Consider the following 21,024-nt stretch of genomic DNA (forward strand, 5'->3'; position numbering starts at 1 on the left):
TCAGTTCCCTCAGATGAACACAGACGACGATAGTTCTACATATCTATCTGTAGCCAGACGCCTCAATCCCGTAAGAGCTGGCCACAAACAAATCGCCTCCATGTCGCCCTGTCCCCGGCCATTTCGCTGCCCCCCCCCCCCAGCTCACACACACCCTCTCATATAACTCTCCAGTCCATCCCTTCATCTCAACCTTGGCCTCCCCCACCCTCTCCCTCCTTCCATCTCATCCTCGGCCACCCCCTCCCTCCACCTCACTCTCACACACTCTCCTCGTTAGTCTCTCGCTCTTCATACTTCCCCAGCTTAGTACTTACTCCTCATTTTCTATCCATTCAGGTAAGCCATCCTGTGAGGTGGTTCCCAGAGAGATGGATTTTTGTATTTAATTTAAAAAAAAAAAAAAAAGAATAAGAAAAAGGAAAGTTGAGAAGAAAAAAAATATATATATAACTTGTACTAAATGGATAAAAAAAAAAATCAGTCAAGGCAAAAAAATATTATTACAAAAAAGGGAGAAAATTTTGGGGAAAAGTTTGAATTAAATAATGAAAAATAAAAAAATGTATATACTCCAGAAAAAGATACAATGGACTGACCTATAGATCTGAGTTAAAATAATAATAATAATAATAATAATAATAATGATGATGATAATGGCTGTAGTAGTAGTAGTAATCACCATCATATTAATACTAATAATCATTATCATCATAAATAATAATAATAGCAATAATAATAACAACAATAACAACAGTGGTGGTAGTAGTAGCAGTAGTAGTAGTAGCAATAATCATAACAATCATCATAATCACAATAATAATGATCATAATAATAATAATTACCATAAATATAATAATAATAATAATAATAATAATAATAGCGAGTCCAAGCCAAACACAGTTCATGCTTACTTTCCCCTACCAGATAACGTTTAACTCTTATCTGTGTATTTCTTGCTATCCAGTGTCCTTCCCTTATCAAGCTGAACTGATAACATTACTTACGCGATAAAAAGGTCATGAATAGAGAGAGTGTGAGTGTGTGTGTGTGTGTGTGTGTGTGTGTGTGTGTGTGTGTGTGTGTGTGTGTGTGTGTGTGTATAATTCACCGGGTCGGTCAGGATCACTTGATGGTCGTGATCGTCAGCTTTTACCCTCCCGGAAGGGAGCTGAGAGCTCATATAGTCCGATCTAAGGGCAAGGCTGTGACCTTCACACACCCACACCCGTCCCCTTGCTCAAGGGGGACAGTAACCACCCACTTCGTCAGTGAAACTTTTCGCAACCTGAGCGAGGCGCGAACTCCCGTCTACCAGATGGCAAGCGAGAACGTTACCACTGCACCCGCGAGCGGTGTGTGTGTGTGTGTGTGTGTGTGTGTGTGTGTGTGTGTGTGTGTGTGTGTGTGAGAGAGAGAGAGAGTAAATTAATAGGATGGAGAAAAGGAGAGGAGGAGGAAGGAAGAAAATTTAAGATGGAGAGAGAACATGGGAGGATGGAATGTTGAGAGAGAGAGAGAAAGAGAGAGTCACTAACCTCTGGGCTCTACATTAACCTCCAAAGCGTTGCCAAGCAGGGGTAGAGCCTTAGGGCCGGGAATCTGCTCTATCAACAAAATCTGCAAAAGAAACGAGAATTACTTTAGAACATGTAAAGAAAATGCGCGCGCGCGCGCGCGCGTGTGTGTGTGTGTGTGTGTGTGTGTGTGTGTGTGTGTGTGTGTGAGTGAGGGTGTGTGTGTGTGTGTAATTCACCGGGTCTGTCAGGATCACTTGATGGTCGTGACCGTCAGCTTTTACCCTCCCGGAAGGGAACTGAGAGCTCATATAGTCCGATCTAAGGGCAAGGCTGTGACCTTCACACACGCACACACCCATCCTCTTGCTCAAGGAGGACAGTGACCACCCGCTTTGTCAGTGAAACTTTTTCGCATCCCAAGCAAGGCGCGAACCCCCGTCTTAGCAGATGCTAGGCGAGAGCGTTACCACTGCACCAGCGAGCGGTGTGTGTGTGTGTGTGTGTGTGTGTGTGTGTGTGTGTGTGTGTGTGTGTGTGTGTGAAACTTATAGGTCAGATGACGTTAGAAGTTAGGCTGGGTGAGGTTAGGTCAGGGTGGGTTAGGTGGGTCAGGGTGGGTTAGAGGGGGTTAAGTGATAAGGAAGGTGAGAGGCTGGACTGAGTTTGGTTGGCTGGGTTAGGTTAGGTTAGGTTGGGTTGGGTTGGGTTAGGTTAGGCTGGGTTAGGTTAGGTTGGGTTAGGTTAGGTTGGGTTAGGTTAGGCTGGGTTAGGGTAGGATAGGTTAGGTTGGGTTGGGTTGGGTTAGGTTAGGTTAGGGTAGGGTAGGGTAGGCTAGGCTAGTTAGGTTGGGTTAGGTTAGGTTAGGGTGGATTAGGCTAATGTAAGGTCAGGTTGGGCTAAGTCAGGTTAGGTAACGTCAGATAAGGACAAGCTTAGGTCAGTCTAGCTTTTTTTTCTGAGTCACGCCCAGTTGGAAGTGGATAAGTTGGGTTGAGGCGAATTAGCTTAGGTTGAGATGAAGCAGTGATGGTTGAGGCGATTTGTTTGTGGCCACCCCTTTCGAGATTTAGGCGTCTGACTTAGACAGACAGACAGATAGACGTAAGCACCCTAGTTTACAAAAATCTTGCCTGTAAATTAATCAAGCCGCCCGTCAACACCACTAGCTGTCCACTCTTCATGCTTATCTCACCCTTCATGCTTATCTCACTCACTCTACACGCTTATCTTACAACTGGCCATCTCCTTATCTGCAGTCTGTAGGTGCCTCGTCATGGTTACACACTGGTATTTACTTTGATCTCTTTGGATATACACCGCTGTTTTTACCTGTCACTGATATGTTGGATTCTTTGGAGACAGGCTGAGTTTACTGCATCTCAGAATGACCAGCAGGTTAGTAGTCTCTCTCTCTCTCTCTCTCTCTCTCTCTCTCTCTCTCTCTCTCTCTCGAATTAAGGTTATTATGAATTAAATGCAGCTTGATTTATGTGGTCTCTCTCTCTCTCTCATTAAGGCCCTTATAAACAAATGCGGGCCTGCCGTATGTAACCATTCTCTCTCTCTCTCTCTCTCTCTCTCTCTCTCTCTCTCTCTCTTTTATTAAGGCCCTTATAAATTAAATGCGGCCTGACTTGTGACCAGTCTCTCTCTCTCTCTCTCCCTCTCTCTCAAGCCAATATTAACCCCCTAGAGTAACTGAGGGACGCCTTCACGTGGTGGCACTGATATAACTGGTCGACTCCACCGCCTGGGTATACACACGTCCCTCAGCTCCCTCCCTATCCCTCCCAAGGACGATGGGGGGATGCAGAAGGGGAATTTGAGCCAGCAGTTCACCGTGTTTACTGCGCACATGAACCCAGGACAACATCATCATCAACGACAGCAACATCATCAACTTCATCATCATCATCATCAACAACCACCACCACCACCATCATCAACCAACATCACCACCACCATCATCAACCACCACCACCACCATCATCAACCAACATCATCATCATCATCATCAACCAACATCATCATCATCATACCAACCAACAACAACCACCACCACCATCATCATCAACCATCATCATCATCATCAACCAACAACATCAACATCATCATCAACCAACATCATCATCATCATATCAACCAACAACAACCACCACCACCATCATCATCATCAACCAACATCATCATCAACAACCAACAACATCAACATCATCATCAACGACAGCAACAAAAGCAACAACTGAATCCCACATAGCATAGCATACAGGAATTATCAGATAGGATTAGCCTGCATCCCACATAACATAGCATACAGGAATTATTAGATGGGATTAGCCTGCATCCCACATAGCATAGCATACAGGAATTATTAGATGGGATTAGCCAGCATCCCACATAACATAGCATACAGGAATTATTAGATAGGATTAGCCTGCATCCCACATAACATAGCATACCATAGAGAGGCCAGGCATCATCATAATCACGTGTTTCAGAAATGATCGTTCAAAAATGGGGGGGTTTATTCATATCTTTTCGCTCAGTTTTAATTACGCCGTATGGTTGGGGTCAGGAATGCTAAACTTTGCGGCCGAAGAATTATGAAACACTAACCCAATATTCTGAAAAGTGTTGGGGCTTCGGGAATAATACCAGTGAGTTTCAAATGTCATCGTTCACCGAGTTCTATTTATCGTTCGGTATTGGCTTTATATTTCAGTCCACCGGGAGAGAGGGGTGGCTAGGTTTGCGATAGAGTTGAGAGGAAGGATGGGACTGGAGTGTGCTGGTGTTGTGATGAGGAGGGGCAGACTGAGATGGTTTGGGAGGAAGGATGGGACTGGAGTGTATTGGTGCTGTGATGAGGAGGGGTAGATTGAGATGGTTTGGGAGGAAGGATAGGACTGGGGTGTATGGTATCGTGATCAGGAGGGGCAGACTGAGATGGTTTGGGAGGAAGGATGGGACTGGAGTGTACTTGTGCTGTGATGAGGAGGGGCAGACTGAGATGGTTTGGGAGGAAGGATGGGACTGGAGTGTACTGGTGTTGTGATGAGGAGGGGAAGACTGAGATGGTTTGGGAGGAAGGATGGGACTGGAGTGTATTGGTGCTCTGATGAGAAGGAGCAGATTGAGATGGTTTGAGATGGGACTGGAGTGTATTGGTGTTGTGATGAGGAGGGGTAGATTGAGATGGTTTGAGGGTAAAGATGGGACTGGAGTGTATGGGTGTCGTGATGAGGAGGGGCAGATTGAGATGGTTTGGGAGGAAGGATGGGACAGGGATGTATTTGTGTTGTGATGAGGAGGGGCAGATTGAGATGGTTTGGGAGGAAGGATGGGACTGGAGTGTACGGGTGTCGTGATGAGGAGGGGTAGATTGAGATGGTTTGGGAGGAAGGATGGGACTGGAGTGTATTGGTGCTGTGATGAGGAGGGGTAGATTGAGATGGTTTGGGAGGATGGGACTGGGGTGTATTGGTGTTGTGATGAGGAGGGGTAGATTGAGATGGTTTGGGAGGAAGGATGGGACTGGGGTGTATTGGTGTTGTGATGAGGAGGGGTGGATTGAGATGGTTTGAGAGGAAGGACGGGACTGGGGTGTATTGGTGTTGTGATACGGGGCAGATTGAGATGGTTTGGGCATGTGGAGAGGATGGAGGATGACAACTGTGTGCGGAAGGCGAAAAGTGTTAACGCTGGGGGTATGGTTGTGAGAGGCAGACCAAAAATTACCTGGGATGAGGTTATGCAGTGTGACCTCAGGGATAAGGGATTGAATAGGGAGGCTGCTAGAGATCGAGCAGCGTGGAGAGCCGCCATTAGGTGACCAAAGACGACGCATGCATGTTGGAGCCTACGACACATGCATGTTGGAGCATTTACCGGTATAAACTATATGATGAGATCAGTACTTCCTTATACAGAGCAGCAGTTCGGTATGCTGTGGCGGCGCTGGTCGTGTGTGTGTGTGTGTGTGTGTGTGTGTGTGTGTGTGTGTGTGTGTGTGTGTGTGTGTGTGTGTAACAATCTACAGAGGGAGGCTGTAGATTGTTACACACACTGCGTCTACTGTACACTTGAAGCATGTCTGTTACCTTCCTCCCTGACGCATCATGGCAACGAGAATGATCTAGACAAGGAAGCATACTAGTAGTAGTAGTAGAAGTAGCAGCAGTAACAGCAGAAGCAGTAGTATAGTAGTACTGGTATTAGTTGAGTAGTAGTAGCAGTAGTAAATGGTGACAACAAAACATCCCACAATCGAACATGAACGTTTAATATGCAAAACAAATAGCTAAGGGGAAGGTGTTAGGATAGGGGTCGGGGAACATGGGCAAATTACCCCAAATTGTGTAAATCCAAAAATTTAGGGGGGAAATGCGTGAGGTGTATTACTGATTTTTCACATAAATGATGTTTTAGTGAACAAGATATAAAACCATGTATAGTGTATCATGATACTGTTGCTGTGGCGCCTAATACACACGTGTACACAGACGTGGCTTTGTTTATTTATTTATTTTATACTTTGAAGTCTGGGGGTAATTTCATTTTACTCAAATATATTTTTGTGTAATATCCTGCAAAAGTCCCCCGATCCTTGTGTTAGGATATTCCCCAGGCTAGAGAATGCGGTTATCATGCGGTCAGAAGGAATGCGTTTATCATGTTTCTGTGTCTTGCAGATGCGGATGTCTGTTTCTAAAAACTGCGGATGCGGATGTGAATCTGACATCCTCTCGAATGCGGATGCTGATGTTTTCAGGATATATTGTTGCATAATCATTTAATTAAAGCTCCGCCCTTGGAGACAACTGCCTGTCCCTGATCCCGGCCTTGGGAACTGATTTTTTCCTACTTTTGAAATATTCATAATGAACTCAGCTACTGTAAAAAATAGTGTTTTCAGACAGTGGTACTTCCATCACCTTTCTTTACCTTACTGTGACACTTCCCTAGCCATAGTCTCCATAACACACACACGCACACAACCATACACACCAATATAAATGCATTTAGACTCCTATTAACCCTGTTAGCAAAGTACCAAGGTAAGCGTATTACCCTACGACTCTTATCGACTTGGTGGAGTTAGTCACAGCACTTTGGTCTTGTGCAGACCAAAGCACTATAGAATTACAAAATTTTCGCCCTCATGACCTCCTACCAGCGTAAACAGTAAACACAGCAGGCAAGTCGCATCACGGAAAAACACTAATGTTTTTGTTTAAAACGAAGGCAAAAATTTCAGTTACAGTCACGATCTTCACGATAATGCAGTGACCCACCACGTCCGCTTTGTCTCGTTCAAATGCGGATGCGGATGTTTATTAAAATGTCAATGCGGATGCTGATGCGGATGTATATTTTTACATAAGCGCCGATGCGGATGCGGATATCCGACACATCCCCACGCCAGGCCCTGCACTGACCTTCTGTCGCCTCTTCAAGAACCAGACGATGGCCAGAGCCGCCAGTGTGGTGAAGGCGGCGTAGGTGATCACATTGCCGCCCCACGCCACCACATCACTACGAGCCCACGTCATGACCTGTAATAATCATCATAATGATAAGTGATACTAATAACAATAATAATAATAATAATAATAATAATAATAATATCTAAAATATATATTAATAACAATAAACTATCTAAAATAAAAAAAAATCGCCAAAAAAGCAACGGAATATCAGGTACCGATATCCGGAACGAGAGACGGGTGAAGGAAGACAAGGTGGGACCAAGACCTAACACCTTTTCCTAAGCGATTTTTTTTCCTTATTACCCCTTACTGTCTTATAAAAATCCCTCAAATATCGCCATGGTCTGCATAACAACCAAAAGAATATTAACCAGCCATATCCAAAAATAAATCGCTAAGGAAGAGGTGTTAGGGAGTCCAAGGCCGATATTCCAGTCGGGTTAGGAAGCTCCCCTAATCCCTCTTTCTTGGCGATTAATTTATTGATATAGCTAATTAATATCCTTTAGTACGTTATATATGTTGAGTATGGCGATACTGGAAGGATTTATGTAACACGGAGATGGACAGTAAGGTGTAAGATAGGTCGCTTAGGAGAAGGTGTTAGGAAGCATCTTTAACCGACGAGAACAAGGACCCAGTTGTAAAATTCGATGGTCGATTTGACTAGCAACAAAGGAGACTCATTCCACTCCAACACAGTTTGCTTATTTTGAACATTCGAAAAAAGAAATAGATGATGAGGGATGGCCCGACCGGGGGAGGGTGTGTGTTCTGAGTTGGTCAAAAAACTACTGAGAGGGAGAGAGAGAGAGAGAGAGAGAGAGAGAGAGAGAGAGGACAAAATAATCGTTTCCTTCCTGTCAGGGGTATAATCTAAGCCAAAATCAAGTACCATACGGTAATTAATCAAGGTGACTGGACCTGGACCCCCTTCACCCATGGACCGGTGGCAAGGAGGAGGGGGGGGGGTCATAAATTTGGTTTGTTTATATCTATTTAGTTGGTCAAACCGTAACGCCAGACGGATCAAATTGGTCAAAATTGTCCTTAACACCCCCCCCCCCAATCACATACTCCTCGGGCCATCCCTGACGATGATGGCAACGATGGGAGGTGGTGAAGGGGGAGGGGGGAGGAGGAGGAGGGGAAAGATGATGAAGACGGAAGACGAAGAAAAATAATAAAAAGAAAAAGAACAGGAGGAGGACAAGAAGATGAAGATGGAATATAAAAAGATGACAAAAAGAAAAGAAGAGGAATATGATGATGATGATGAGGTTGAGGATGAAGATGATGATGATGATGATGAAGATGATGATGAGGAGGAGGAGGAGGGGGAAGTTGAACGAGAAACCAGCTTACAAAAAAAAAATCTCAATGTTATTCTGAATAGCCCATAAACAAATCGCTATGGAAAAGGTGTTACGTATCGTCCTCTACTAACGTAAACAAACCGTAAGTAGATACCTAGATCACACACACGTTATCTTGCGGTCACCTGTCTTATGCTACAGTGATAACGCAGTGGAGGGGGGAAGAGGGAGGGGGAGGCCGAGGATGAGATGGAGGGATGGGGTGGAGAGGTATATGAGAGAGGGGGGTGTGAGTTGGGAGCAGGGCAGTGAAATGGCGGGGGACTGGGCGACTTGGAGGCGATTTGTTTGTGGCCACCCCAAACGGGATTGAGGCGTCTGGCAATAGATAGATGGATAGATAACGCAGGCCTGTTTATCTGCCCACATTCCGTGTTGCTTTAATCTCCTTCCGCATCTGTTTATATATCTGTTGAGTATCTGTTTATTTGTATTTGCGTCTACTACAGTACATGGGCACCTGTTTAACGTTATCTGCCCACATACCGTCTTCTCTTCCCCTCCTACCGCATCTGTTTATCTGTAGTGCTAATCTGTTTACTCCTGTTTGTGTCTACTACAGTACTTGTGCACCTGTTCATCCCTGGCAAGGTTAGGAGCGCACAAAAGAAAGGTTAGGAACGGGGTAGTGGATCTGACCGTTAATTTTGGGGTCTGGGCATGGTTTGTTTTATAAGTAAGGCTAATAATAATAACCACAGTAAATAAAGAAAAAAAAAAAAAAAAAGAGAAAGGAAGGAAAATAAAGAATGAATGAAAAGGAAAATAATTTTTTTTTTTTTTTAATGCGTGGAAGAAGGAACCAAAGGCCATGAGCCCGCAATAACAGTTCCCTCCAAGAAATCCTACGTGTTGGGCGTGGCTTGTGTCTATAAGGCTATACAAATAATAACCTGAGAGAGAGAGAGAGAGAGAGAGATTCTTGACGAGATTACTAGCGTCGAAACTCATCATGAAATTTTAAAAAGATACGTTGTTATGGCTGCTCAGGATGTATTTTTGAACGAATTTAAGTGATTGTAACGATGTACTTTTGAACGAATTGCAGTGTAACGACGTATTTTTGAACGAATTTAAGTGACTAACGATGTACTTATGAACGAATTTAAGTGATTTTAACGATGTATTTTTGAACGAATTTAAGTGATTCTAACGATAAATTTTTGAACGAATTTGTGATTGTAACGATGTATTTTTGAACGAATTTAAGTGATTCTAACGAATTTTTTGAACGAATTTCAGTGATTCTAACGATGAATTTTTTGAACGAATTTAAGTGATTCTAACGATGAATTTTTTGAACGAATTTAAGTGATTGTAACGATGTACTTTTGAACGAATTTAAGTGATTGTAACGATGTATTATGAACGAATTTAAGTGACTAACGATGTACTTTTGAACGAATTTAAGTGATTGTAACGATGAATTTTTTGAACGAATTTAAGTGATTGTAACGACGTATTTTTGAACGAATTTTAGTGATTGTAAAGATGTACTTTTGAATGAATTTAAGTGATTGTAACGATGAACTTTTGAACGAATTTGTGATTGTAAGGATGTACTTTTGAACAAATTTAGGTGATTGTAACGATGAATTTTCTGAACGAATTTAAGTGATTCTAACGATGTATTTTTGAACGAATTGCAGTGTAACGACGTATTTTTGAACGAATTTAAGTGATTGTAACGATGTATTTTTGAACGAAGTGATTGTAAGGATGTACTTTTGAACGAATGTGATTGTAAGGATGTATTTTTGAACGAATTTAAGTGACTAACGATGTATTTTTGAACGAATTTAAGTGATTCTAACGATGAATTTTTGAACGAATTTAAGTGATTGTAACGATGTATTTTTTGAACGAATTTAAGTGATTCTAACGATATACTCTTGAACGAATTTAAGTGATTCTAAATGGCGGAAGAGGCTACCGGTACGTAAATCCTCTTTCTTGGCGATTTAGTTTTCACATTTTTCTTCCATATTGTATTATTACATATTTTCTAGTACTGAAGTGAGTAATGCACAGAATAAATCACTAAGGACAAGGTATTAAGAAATATTTAGTCACTTAGGCCCGCCTTCTCGTCAGTTAAGGATGCTCCCTAACACCTTTTACTAAGCGATTTATTTTTTTAAATCTAACTGCCCTCTTCTGTTACATAAATCCTTCCACTATCGCCATACTCTGCACAAATAACACGCAAATGGATATGAATCAGCCCTATCCAAAAATAAATCGCTGCGTAAGAGGTGTTAGGGACCTTACAATACAACCCTAAATGTAATAAGGATGGTAGGATCAGTAAACCATAACAGGATAATTTAACACATTAATATGATGGAAATTAAAGTGTGACTATTTCTGGTTTCCTACTACTACAACTACTCTCTACCACTATTATACCCTACCACCACCACCACTACTACTACCACTACTGCCACTATTACCACTTACTACTACTACTACCACCACTACTACTATACTACTACCACTCCTACTACTACCACCACTACCACTACGGCTCTAACACTACCACCACTACTACTACTACTACAGTATGGTTCTATTAATAGCGTGGCCGGGGCGTGGGTAAGTGGTGGCATCCGTTTATAAAAGGCTTCGTCCAACACCCCATCTTGCATCCCTAAACGACCCTTTCAGACGCAATCAGCAACTACCTCGCGAACAACGCAGTGGTTATGTACACGAAAAGTACAAATTATAACGTTACTGGCATCAACAATTACCTTATTCTCCACGCCTCAGCTTCCCAGTACTTCAAAGTCCCTCCACACAGCAAAATTCAGCACTACAGTGGCGGTAACAAAAGAAATAATCACCGACAAAATATTACGTCTACTCTCCTCCAGCGCCAGTACCGCACTGAGCCTAAGGGCATGTTATCGTTCGTTTGTTCGTTGTTTTGCTGCGGGGTAAAACTACGCTGCCTGAGGTACAATAAGTCGTATTCCCCCAAAGTAGAGACGTAGCACTTCCTCCTACCCTATTTATTTTGTACTTTACACCATTAACAATCCTCTAGTAAGTATTTAATGCAAACAAGATAAAATGAATCACTCAGGAAGAGATACTGTACTACGGAGCATCATACGCCTGCATCGCGCATTGGTTGCCTGGAGTTGATGCTAAGTTTCGTAGCATTCTTTATTATTTTGCCCATTACATTTTCTGAATTGCCATACACCCTCACTATTCTCTTTTTTCGTGTTATCAATGTAGTTTTAAATTACCGCAGAGCTTCCTTCTTACCCGCCGATTTGCTCTGAATACTAAACCGTCATACTGGTCGCTATTTATATCTCTGTTCACATCGATCTAGGCAGCATCAGAACCATACAACACAAGGGAATGCTAGATAAAATAAATCGCGTAGGAAGGGGTGTTACGCATGAAATATTGATAACCGGGAAAATGGGAGTTACATGCTTACGGTCAACTGCCTATACGTAGTGAATGATGATTAATATTATTATGGTTATTATAATTACTATTTCACTACCGCTATAACTACTGCTACTACTATTACCATTATATTACTAGGGTACTACTACTACTGCTGCTGCTGCTACTACATCATTTAAACTGGAGGAGTTCGATAAAGCTTTCACTAACCACATAAATTTCCATACTGCTCCCAAGGCCGCATCAAATCGTCAGGAAATAGCAGGAATCAAATAAAATCAGCGTCCTTGGGCTGAAGCGATTAGATAATGGGGTGCACACATGCCGAAGGACGCAGACTGACACGACTACCACCCACAATACGCACACATACATACACATATACATGCACACACTCATTCATACATACATACACATACATAAATACGCATAACCCCATGTTTTTAAATCCTGAAACATTCGCAGTGTAAGGAGAGCGCGCCAACGCATCTCGTCCCCTTTCAAATGTGTCTTATGTAGGGACAGATGAGGTTAGTTTAATAATAATAATATTAAGGGAAAACCGCTGGGGAGAGAGAGAGAGAGAGAGAGAGAGAGAGAGAGAGAGCCCGCAAAGCAACCGTTGGCCCGTGTTCTTGTCGCTTGTTCCAAAATACCTTTCCCTAACCGATTTATTATATAATACCATAATGCCTTATTCTGCGTTACATAGGCTAAATCTTTCCACTATCGTCATACTCAGCATAACCTACGTAACAATTCAGCATAACCTACGTAACAGCTTCCAAGATAACGCCATTAAATCCATCACTAGTCATGTAATCCAAAGCATCACCCCTTGTTGTATAAGCACACTGTGTATCTTTTACAACAATAAATATTTCCAATCAAATCAGATCAAAAACAGCATGGCCACTCCTCATGTCACATACGAACGTGTTCTTTGAACAGTACCTCAAATACAGGAAACTTTGCTACAGAAACAGCCCACCTGGCTTTTCGCGAGAGGGAGAGCTCACAATCCGATCACTCTGGCGTCACGACCTTGCTCCAATTCACCATATTCCATATCATGGTCAACAGCCGATGCAACGCTGTCCTTTACCGTGCGTAGGCGCTTGCCAACTTCCGCACCAGCTGTGACCACGCCACGTGCCGCCTGCGCTGCCGCAATACAGGACCGTACTGTCATCCATCTCCAATTCCTGTCTTTGGGGTTGTTCCTGCCCTTCATCGTCACTCTCCGAGATGGAGAGAATATCACTGGCACCAGCCTGTTTCCAACTTCCACGATGCAGAAAGGCGAGACCCTCGGCGTTTACGGCGGCGGCTTCGTCGTGTGGGCATTGCATGGCACACCCACACCCTACGGCAGCCTGGCTTACACAAGAGGATATTAACCACTAACCAGTCATATCCAATAGTGAATCTTGAAGTAATAGGTGTTTCGGACCTTCCTTAACCGACGAGAATACGAGCAAGTAACCCATTTTAGTATCGATAGTTTCCATGAAAGGCGAAATAGGCAATAAATCGCCGAGGAAGACGCCCTACGAAATCGATGCCTATTTTTCTCTCTATAGATAGATAGATAGGTAGGTAGACAGATAGATCGACAGACAGATATGAGAAATTATTACTTTTTATTTTCATTTCAATTTCAAGGGAAAGCGGGCACCTCGTTACATTTTACTAAAGCAAGCGACCAAAACATTGACCGACTCTACGTATTATCTTCCATTCAGGACACTTCCTATTTGAAGATTTTTGCGTTGCACTAACCCTCAAATTTCGTTTTGAGGAACAAAACTAAGAATAAAATTTTAACTGTTTCTAATTGACCTCCTAATTCTTTTTCATTTTTCCTAAGTATACGGACCACATTAATTCCAGATTAGTCGTTTTGAGCCCAACTTGGTTGATATCGCGCTGCATCCACTGAGCTCTATAGTACATCTTTATACCACGTATTCATTAGCACAGAGAAAATTATCCTTGTTGCGGTGGTTTGCGTTGGTGATTTCTACCTTAACTAGATGTTGAGGCGACTGTGCTTGTGTCATCGCCATATCCTCTTGGGTCGCAATGTTATGCAAGTAAATGAGCACCACCGGTATAATGTTTACAGCATTATAAGTATGTCAAGTTCACAAAATGCATCTTTTGCTCATTTAATTTGTGTAACGTATCAATATTGATTGCCTGAGTGAATAGAGGTGTGGCCCATTTTTCTGGGTAGCGTTGATAAAGTTTGTTTTACTTCCCTCCTTCAGAATCCTACCCACACCACTAACTACAAGAAAACTGGGCTGGGATGATAATGATGATTGATATATAGAGTCACATTTTTTTTTTTTTTTACTGCACTTTAACATGAAACATATGATTTTACAACACCTTAACACAAGATGACATGATTTTATATCACTAACACAAGATGATATGATTTTACAGCACTCTGACACAAGATGACATTATTTTACAGCAGTTTTAACAAGATAACATGATTTTACGGCATTGACACAAGTTGACATGATTTAACAGCACACTAACACAAGATGACATGATTTTACAACACTAACACAAGATGACATGATTTTACAGCACATCTAACCATCCATCCATCCATCTTCCAATCCTATGTCACCCCATGAGGAGTGTAGGAACCTGGGGCTAGGCAAGTTGGTCCTGACACTTAAGATTTTTACAGCACCATAACCCATATTTCTGTCCAGCATGCAGCATACTCCACATCCATCAAAAGGAACTACGGAGATGGTTCCGGAAACAGCCAGTACGACCTCACGACCTACAAGCTGCCCTTCACCCCAGACGAACAGAACTACCTGCTGGCCACCGTCAACACCATCACTTCCGCTGACCTGGCCAGGCTGAAGGTGACAAAGCGCATCATCAAGCAGCTCATGAAGAGTAAGGCGGAGGTTGGGAGCTACGCAGAATTATCCGAACTTCTGTACATCAACGGGTTTGGGATAAAAGCCGTGGAGAGCCTGTGTAATGCACTGCTAAGGGACAGGGATGGGGAGGAGGTGGAGGATGATGCCACAAATATTATGCTTCATAAAAACTTCAGGAAACGACTGGTGAAGCCACGGGTGGATGTGGCTCAACTGGAGGTAAACAATGCATTCTGTCACTCTGTCTATATGCCGCCAGGCACCTTAATCCTATAAGGGGTGACCACAGACAAATGAGTATAAGCTGACACCCATTTATTTCAGTCTCATTATATGCTGTACAGTGTTGGGGTCATCAATAGAGCAACATACCGGTGCTGTAATTATTATTATTTTATTTTTTCTAACAGTTATATACCTTTAAACATAGCCTATCTCTCCATTGTGATGAAATGTTTGGCCCAACTAAGGAAGGTCTCGGTTTGTGCTGAACAATGCTGTAGTTGTCTGTAAAAACAACTTTGTTTTTAGTGCCTTCCTTGTTTTAGTGGTCTGTTTGTTTTAAGTACATTCCTGCTTTTACTTTTAGGTGTATGTCATATGCTACTGGTGGCCTTAACAGCTTATGCGGTTGGTAGTTTGTGGTAGATGGTGGCGACCATCATCCACTCACTTGATGTAGTGCTGCCTACTTCTTCCATAGCCTTTACCATTCTTTTTCTGTGGCTGCCCTCCTCTCTTCCTATTTCTCCCATCTTTCCAGTCACTTCTTATTGCTTTTCTTTCCCTTACAGGTGGCTTTACATCGAGTGACAAGCCAAATGGTTTCATGTAAGCCAAGAAACCATTTACAACGCTGGGTGGTAACCATATAACCAGACCATACGTGCACCCTACGTGTCAACATGTGGGTTGGTGGAGGGTTAGTGCCCCTCCCTGTAAAACAAATAACTCAAAGTCAAATGACCACCCCTTACGGGATTATGGTGTCTGGCAATAGATAGATAGATAGATAGTTTTTGTTCATCATTATCTGTAGTTGCAGTACTGTATTTTCTCCTCTCTTACAACAATGCTGCCCATAAACTATTATGGGTATTATGCAACCACTTGCTGCTGTTTATTTACCAGAACACCGCATAACTGAGGTGACTTATGGCCAACAGGACATAAGGACAGTGGTGTCGGTACACGTCACTGCCGGCTGTCTTGCCTGGGCAAAAATAGATCGCGGCAGCCAAGTAGAAGACCTCAGTGTGGAGGAACTGCTCAACTCTGAGTCACGCTTCGATGCACCAAAAATATATGACAAGGTAGTACTGAGTCACACACAGTCATAATTGTTCACACACAGTCATAATTGTTTCTATAAAAAAAAAGGAAAAAAAAAAAAAGAGATTTCTAGTCAGGAGGGGGGGAGGGAAAGGAAGGGAGATGGGGGTTTCCAGTCAGCAGGGATGGGAAAAAAAAAAAAAAAATCCTTGTACAGTATAGTAAAGTATACAGCATCTTGTGTTGGGGAAAAAAAAAAAAAAAACAGTAGCTGGTAACAAAACAATATTGTATAGGGAGAAGCAACTTTCATCTTCACTTTCAAAAATGAGGAGGTGGAAGAAAGGGCGCTTAAAAAAAAAAAAAAAAAAAAAAAAAAAAAAACGGAATCATATCTGTGAAAAAAAAAGAGCTAATCTGGTTGTCTCATAACATTATATAAGCAGAATATCACTGTATCTTCAGCTCCATTCAAGTGACAGCATTACAGCACCATAGACTGTCATTACTGTATGTTCTTTGACTTTCACTGTTACCCATTCAGTCTGGACATCCTGTTTGTTCCTACTGCCTCCCAGTGATTGTATTCAGATAAGGATAGAGCTTTTGAAATGGATGGGATAGGTACAGCCTTAAAAAACAAGATAGAATATGAGTGACCTTCCTTAAGTTTAATAAATTTGTCGATAGATGCAAGAATAGGCTAAACAGAACGTTAATAGGAAGTCACCAGGATTCAAAAGGTTCACAGCAAGTCACAGAAAAGTCCCGTATTACAATTCCATTTCAGTCTGTAAAACTGATTTCCTAGTTTCCCACAGTCCTCAATACCAGGTAGATGGAAAAGTGTCTGTCTATCTATCCATCTATCTATCTGTCTTTCTATCTATAGCCTGATGCCCTAATCCCACAAAGGATGACCGCAGACAAAACGCCTTCAGTGTGTGTGGTATTTTTAAAGAGAATCCTGACTTCTAATGAGGGTTTTGTATTTGGACAGGTTATGGACGTGGCCAGCAGAATACCTGATGCGGATCTGTACGTGTGGGAGGAGAAGAACAACCAGCAGCTGATCAAAGTCCCACTCGGCACCATCATCATCGCCATGCAACTAGCACAGGTCAGTTTAGGTCGATACACTTACCACTTCACTTCCTTGACAGATTATTATTATTTAGTGGTAGGTGGGGGCGCACACCATCCACTGACTCGATGTAGTGCAGCTTTGGGTGTCTGCCTTCTCTCTTCCATCCATCCTTTTCTGTCTTTCTTTCCTTCACTCTTTCCTCATTCTTCTGCCTACTGGTGACTTTACATTCCCTCTTCTGTCTTTCTTTCCTTCATTCTTTCCTCTTCCTTTTGCCCTGTCCAGTGCCACTTCACTGCCTTGCTCCCAGCTCACACCCTCCTTTCTCATATACAGCTACCTTTCCATTCCATCCCTCCATCTCATCCTCAACTTCCCCCTCCCTCTCCCGCTGTCCACCTCATACACTCTCCTCATTAGTCTCTCGCTCTCCACCCTCTTCACATGACCAAATGCATACGTACAATACCATAATTGCATGATACTGGCAGATATTATTTTGCAGGAACCACAGCTGGGATAATGGAACCCAGAAACACTAGGGAGGCAAAATATAAAGATAGGAAGCCAGAGTATGTAAATGGAGGATGGAGTGTTGTGGGAAAGGGGAGTCATCACTGAGCTGGGACAAAAACAGCTGGGGGTTATTTTACTAAGGCTAAATCTCACAAAATCCTGCATCAAGTAGTAGATTGACAGATAGAAAAACAAAAGGGTCTCATTAATTAGTTATTCTTCATGGCCAGTACAACTCCATTATGTTTCCTATCTGTCTCTGTCTGTCTATAGCCTGACGCCCTAATCTAACTCATTTACGTTTCCTCCTGTAGCTTAATGACACAGTAAGGCAGTAACGCAGCCCTATAATATTTCCATACCATTTGTTATGACTCGCATCATATTATAGTGGTAATCTCTTGTTACAGCTTGGCATTCGAAAGAGGGAGGTGGCAGATTGGACCAAGTTAAAGTGGACAGATTATAGCACCATATTCTTGTGTTAATCTCATTACAATTCCACATTCAAAACAGAGAGGGCAGTTTTAGGCCAAGTTAAAGCGAAAAGAGTATAGGATCACATTCTAGTGTTAAGTTCTTGTTACAGCTCAGTATTCAAGATGGAGAGATGGCAGTTTTATGCCAAGGTAAAGCAGACAGAGTATAGTATCAGTGTCTCCTGTGTTTACAGATAAAAGGGATGCTGATGGTGCTACTAGAATCAAGGCTGAAGAGAGATATAATGAGAGAGGAGGAGGAGGTGGAGGGAGCAGTGAAGTGGAGTAGTGGTCGCCTAATCTACATGAAGGAATCCATCGTCCCAAAACTCTTCATGCTTAAGGTAGGTTTCAGAGATCCACACCATGATCGGATCTTGAATTTGGCTCTCTCTTGTATTTGGTTTTTCTCTTGGAAGGAACAACAATTGCAGGCTCGCGGCCTTTGGTTCCTTCTTCCTCGGAAAAAAAAAAAAAATAGCATCACCTCTGTTGTCATCCTCATCATGGTGAAACAGGCCTGAAGAATTTGTCTGGCTTACATCACTGGATACACTGTTGATAATTCTTTCACCTTTTTTACTTTCTCTTTCCTTGATTCATATTGTATCATTCGTGTTGTTTATAAAGGCTCCATGTTGCTTGTGTTGGCCATGGTTACCTAATGGCAACTGTCCACGCTGCTCAATCTGTGGCAGCCTACCTGTTCCGTCCCCTATCCCTGAATTCACATTCTACGATCTCATTTCGTTTTTTTTTTCTCTCTCTATCTGACTTTTTCTCATTCCTTCTCCCGATGTTCATACTTCTCACATTGTGCACCTATGCTTCAGTAATTCAGCATCATAAGTTTATTTATTTATTTATTTTTTAAACTCCACTGAAATCTACACCAAAAATTATATACCCATTAAATATTCATCATTACTTACAAAGCTGGTTGTGCCTATCTCTCCTAAAATACACAGTCATATGTATGGGTAAACTATATATTTTTTAACACACCTCTGAGTGATAATGATGATTCCCTGCATTTACTGTGGCCTTAGTAGAAAAAGTAAAGCCAAATAAAGCATCAGCAAGCGAGGGCATCTTTTACTAAACAGTGCCTTTAGGAAGTAGTTTACCTTTTCTGATTTTACTTTTGAAACAGTGGATTGAATTTCAAGAGTACACTTTCATAACTTCCTATGAATGAGATGGAGGGATGGGGTGGAGAGGTATATGAGAGAGGGGAGTGTGAGTTAGAGGTAGGGCAACCTAGTGGCAGAAGACAGGGTGACATGGAGGCGATTCGTTTGTGGCCACCCCTTATGGGATTATGGCCACCCCTTATGGCTGTAGGTTGATAGATTGATAGTTCCATTATTACTGCATCAAGCGGGAACTGTACATACTATAGACATAATATGCATTTATGATATAGTAAATCTTTGTTATATGTTGGTGAAATGTTCCAGAATGATACACCTTTTTTCATATAACTGGCACTGTTTTGTAAATAAGAGGAAAGTAGCAAAGCAGCTTTTTAGGTAGCAAGGGAACATAAATAGACAAATATATTACTGTGAACGTAGAAGAACTGGATAAAAGCACGTGTAATGAGAACATAAAATTGTTTGATGGAAGTGAGAATAAACAGTTGTCATTGTGTTGATGGTGTCTGGTGGTTCAAGTGCCCCAGATGGACTGACGGCTTTGTGTATGTTTGATCCTGAGGTGACTGGAGGATTTTTTATTATGTAATGTTATCAAGGAGACATTGGCTACTCATCATCATCATCTTTTAAATTTCCAAACTACAGTAACCTAACTTTGGCCCGTGCCATCACAAGGGGGCAAGATGGGATTTGTTTTTACTAGTTTCTTTATTACTCTTTACATAAGAAAAGGGTAGCCACTGTATATACACTTCCAACAGAGAGGCGGTGAACGGACATCAGGTCTGAAGCTAGCGGATGAATTGATGAGTGGACAACAGCTGCTATCCTGGCTGCCCCCATTGGATGTGGGGGAGGGGGTACAGGACTGCTACTTTTCCACACACCCCTCGCTCCGCCGCCACTCTGCCACTGCCTTGTTTATAGGGCTGGCATTCAACCACGCCATCATACAACAAAATGTCGATGTGCTTAGGAAGTTGATCACACCCTCAGTATGATAAATGTTTACCTTATTGTTGTTGTTGTGATTATTGTGGCCCCAGGCTCAGCTGAATTTGAACCCGATAAACTGTAGGTTGATCTGCCCTTCCCTTGCAGTCCTCCTTCCTTTTGAGGGACAGGGAGGTGAAGGCTGACATGCTCTTCTCCATCAGTCCACCATCCAGTCTGGGGGACAGGGAGGTGTTTGAGGAGGATAATTATATATCTGGCTAGTAGATCAGCCTGGTTATATTAGGACCATCACATAAAGGCATCCAATCAGTACCTCATTTGTTTTACTCAGGTTTATTGACCACTGATGTCATTCAACAAAGGAAAGTCTTCCAGATTGTTGAGGTTAGAATCATTTCATCATTAGCTTCATTCAGGGATGAGTTTAATTTATTCTTCCCACCAATTATATTCTTTGTTTCTTCAGACTTTTTTTCAGCTCAGAAAGACTGTTGAAACTGGAGTGCACAGCCACCATCAGTAGTCCTGTTGCCTCTCCTGCTTCTTCTGTGGTGTATGAAAATCAGTGTGGTGAATCTGCAGTATCCAGTGCTGGTGACACTTGTAGATGATCCACTGTGAGAAATGGAAATGTTGGCTGGGAGACAGACACAGGTTAGAGCTTGAATTCTTTATTTTCTCTTACATTTTGGGCTACACAGACCCCAGACTCTCTGGAGATGGGTTCTGTGTAGCCCAAAACATTACAGAAAATAAAGAATTCATGCTCTAACCCGTGTCTCTCTCCCAGCCAACATTTCCACTGAGACACTGATTTCTAG

The 21,024-nt window shown here is 42.3% G+C and overlaps 2 protein-coding genes across 2 annotated transcripts in view; one reads left to right on the plus strand and one right to left on the minus strand.

Annotated features, from left to right (window-relative positions):
• LOC145400822 (cytochrome P450 4c3-like) overlaps nt 1-13,048 on the minus strand; it is a 48,095-nt gene extending 35,047 nt beyond the window's left edge. The window contains exons 1-3 of the mRNA XM_080273258.1: nt 12,845-13,048; nt 6,959-7,075; nt 1,539-1,620 (exon numbers count right to left, since the gene is read on the minus strand). Of these exons, the coding sequence (XP_080129384.1) occupies nt 1,539-1,620; nt 6,959-7,075; nt 12,845-13,048 (403 nt within the window). The remainder of the gene's footprint in view (nt 1-1,538; nt 1,621-6,958; nt 7,076-12,844) is intronic.
• Nucleotides 13,049-13,817: 769 nt separating this feature from the next.
• Nucleotides 13,818-20,287, plus strand: LOC145400673 (transcription elongation factor, mitochondrial). The gene is made up of 6 exons (XM_080273110.1): nt 13,818-13,910; nt 14,550-14,951; nt 15,899-16,045; nt 17,005-17,124; nt 18,281-18,430; nt 20,008-20,287. Exons 1-6 carry the CDS (start codon nt 13,851-13,853, stop codon nt 20,245-20,247), a joined length of 1,119 nt encoding a protein of 372 aa, XP_080129236.1. The 5' UTR covers nt 13,818-13,850; the 3' UTR covers nt 20,248-20,287.
• The last annotated feature ends 737 nt before the right edge of the window (nt 20,288-21,024 follow it).

The sequence above is a fragment of the Coenobita brevimanus genome, chromosome 53, assembly GCF_032717465.1.
Source record: "Coenobita brevimanus isolate Jiangsu-jjx chromosome 53, ASM3271746v2, whole genome shotgun sequence".
NCBI lineage: Eukaryota > Metazoa > Arthropoda > Malacostraca > Decapoda > Coenobitidae > Coenobita > Coenobita brevimanus.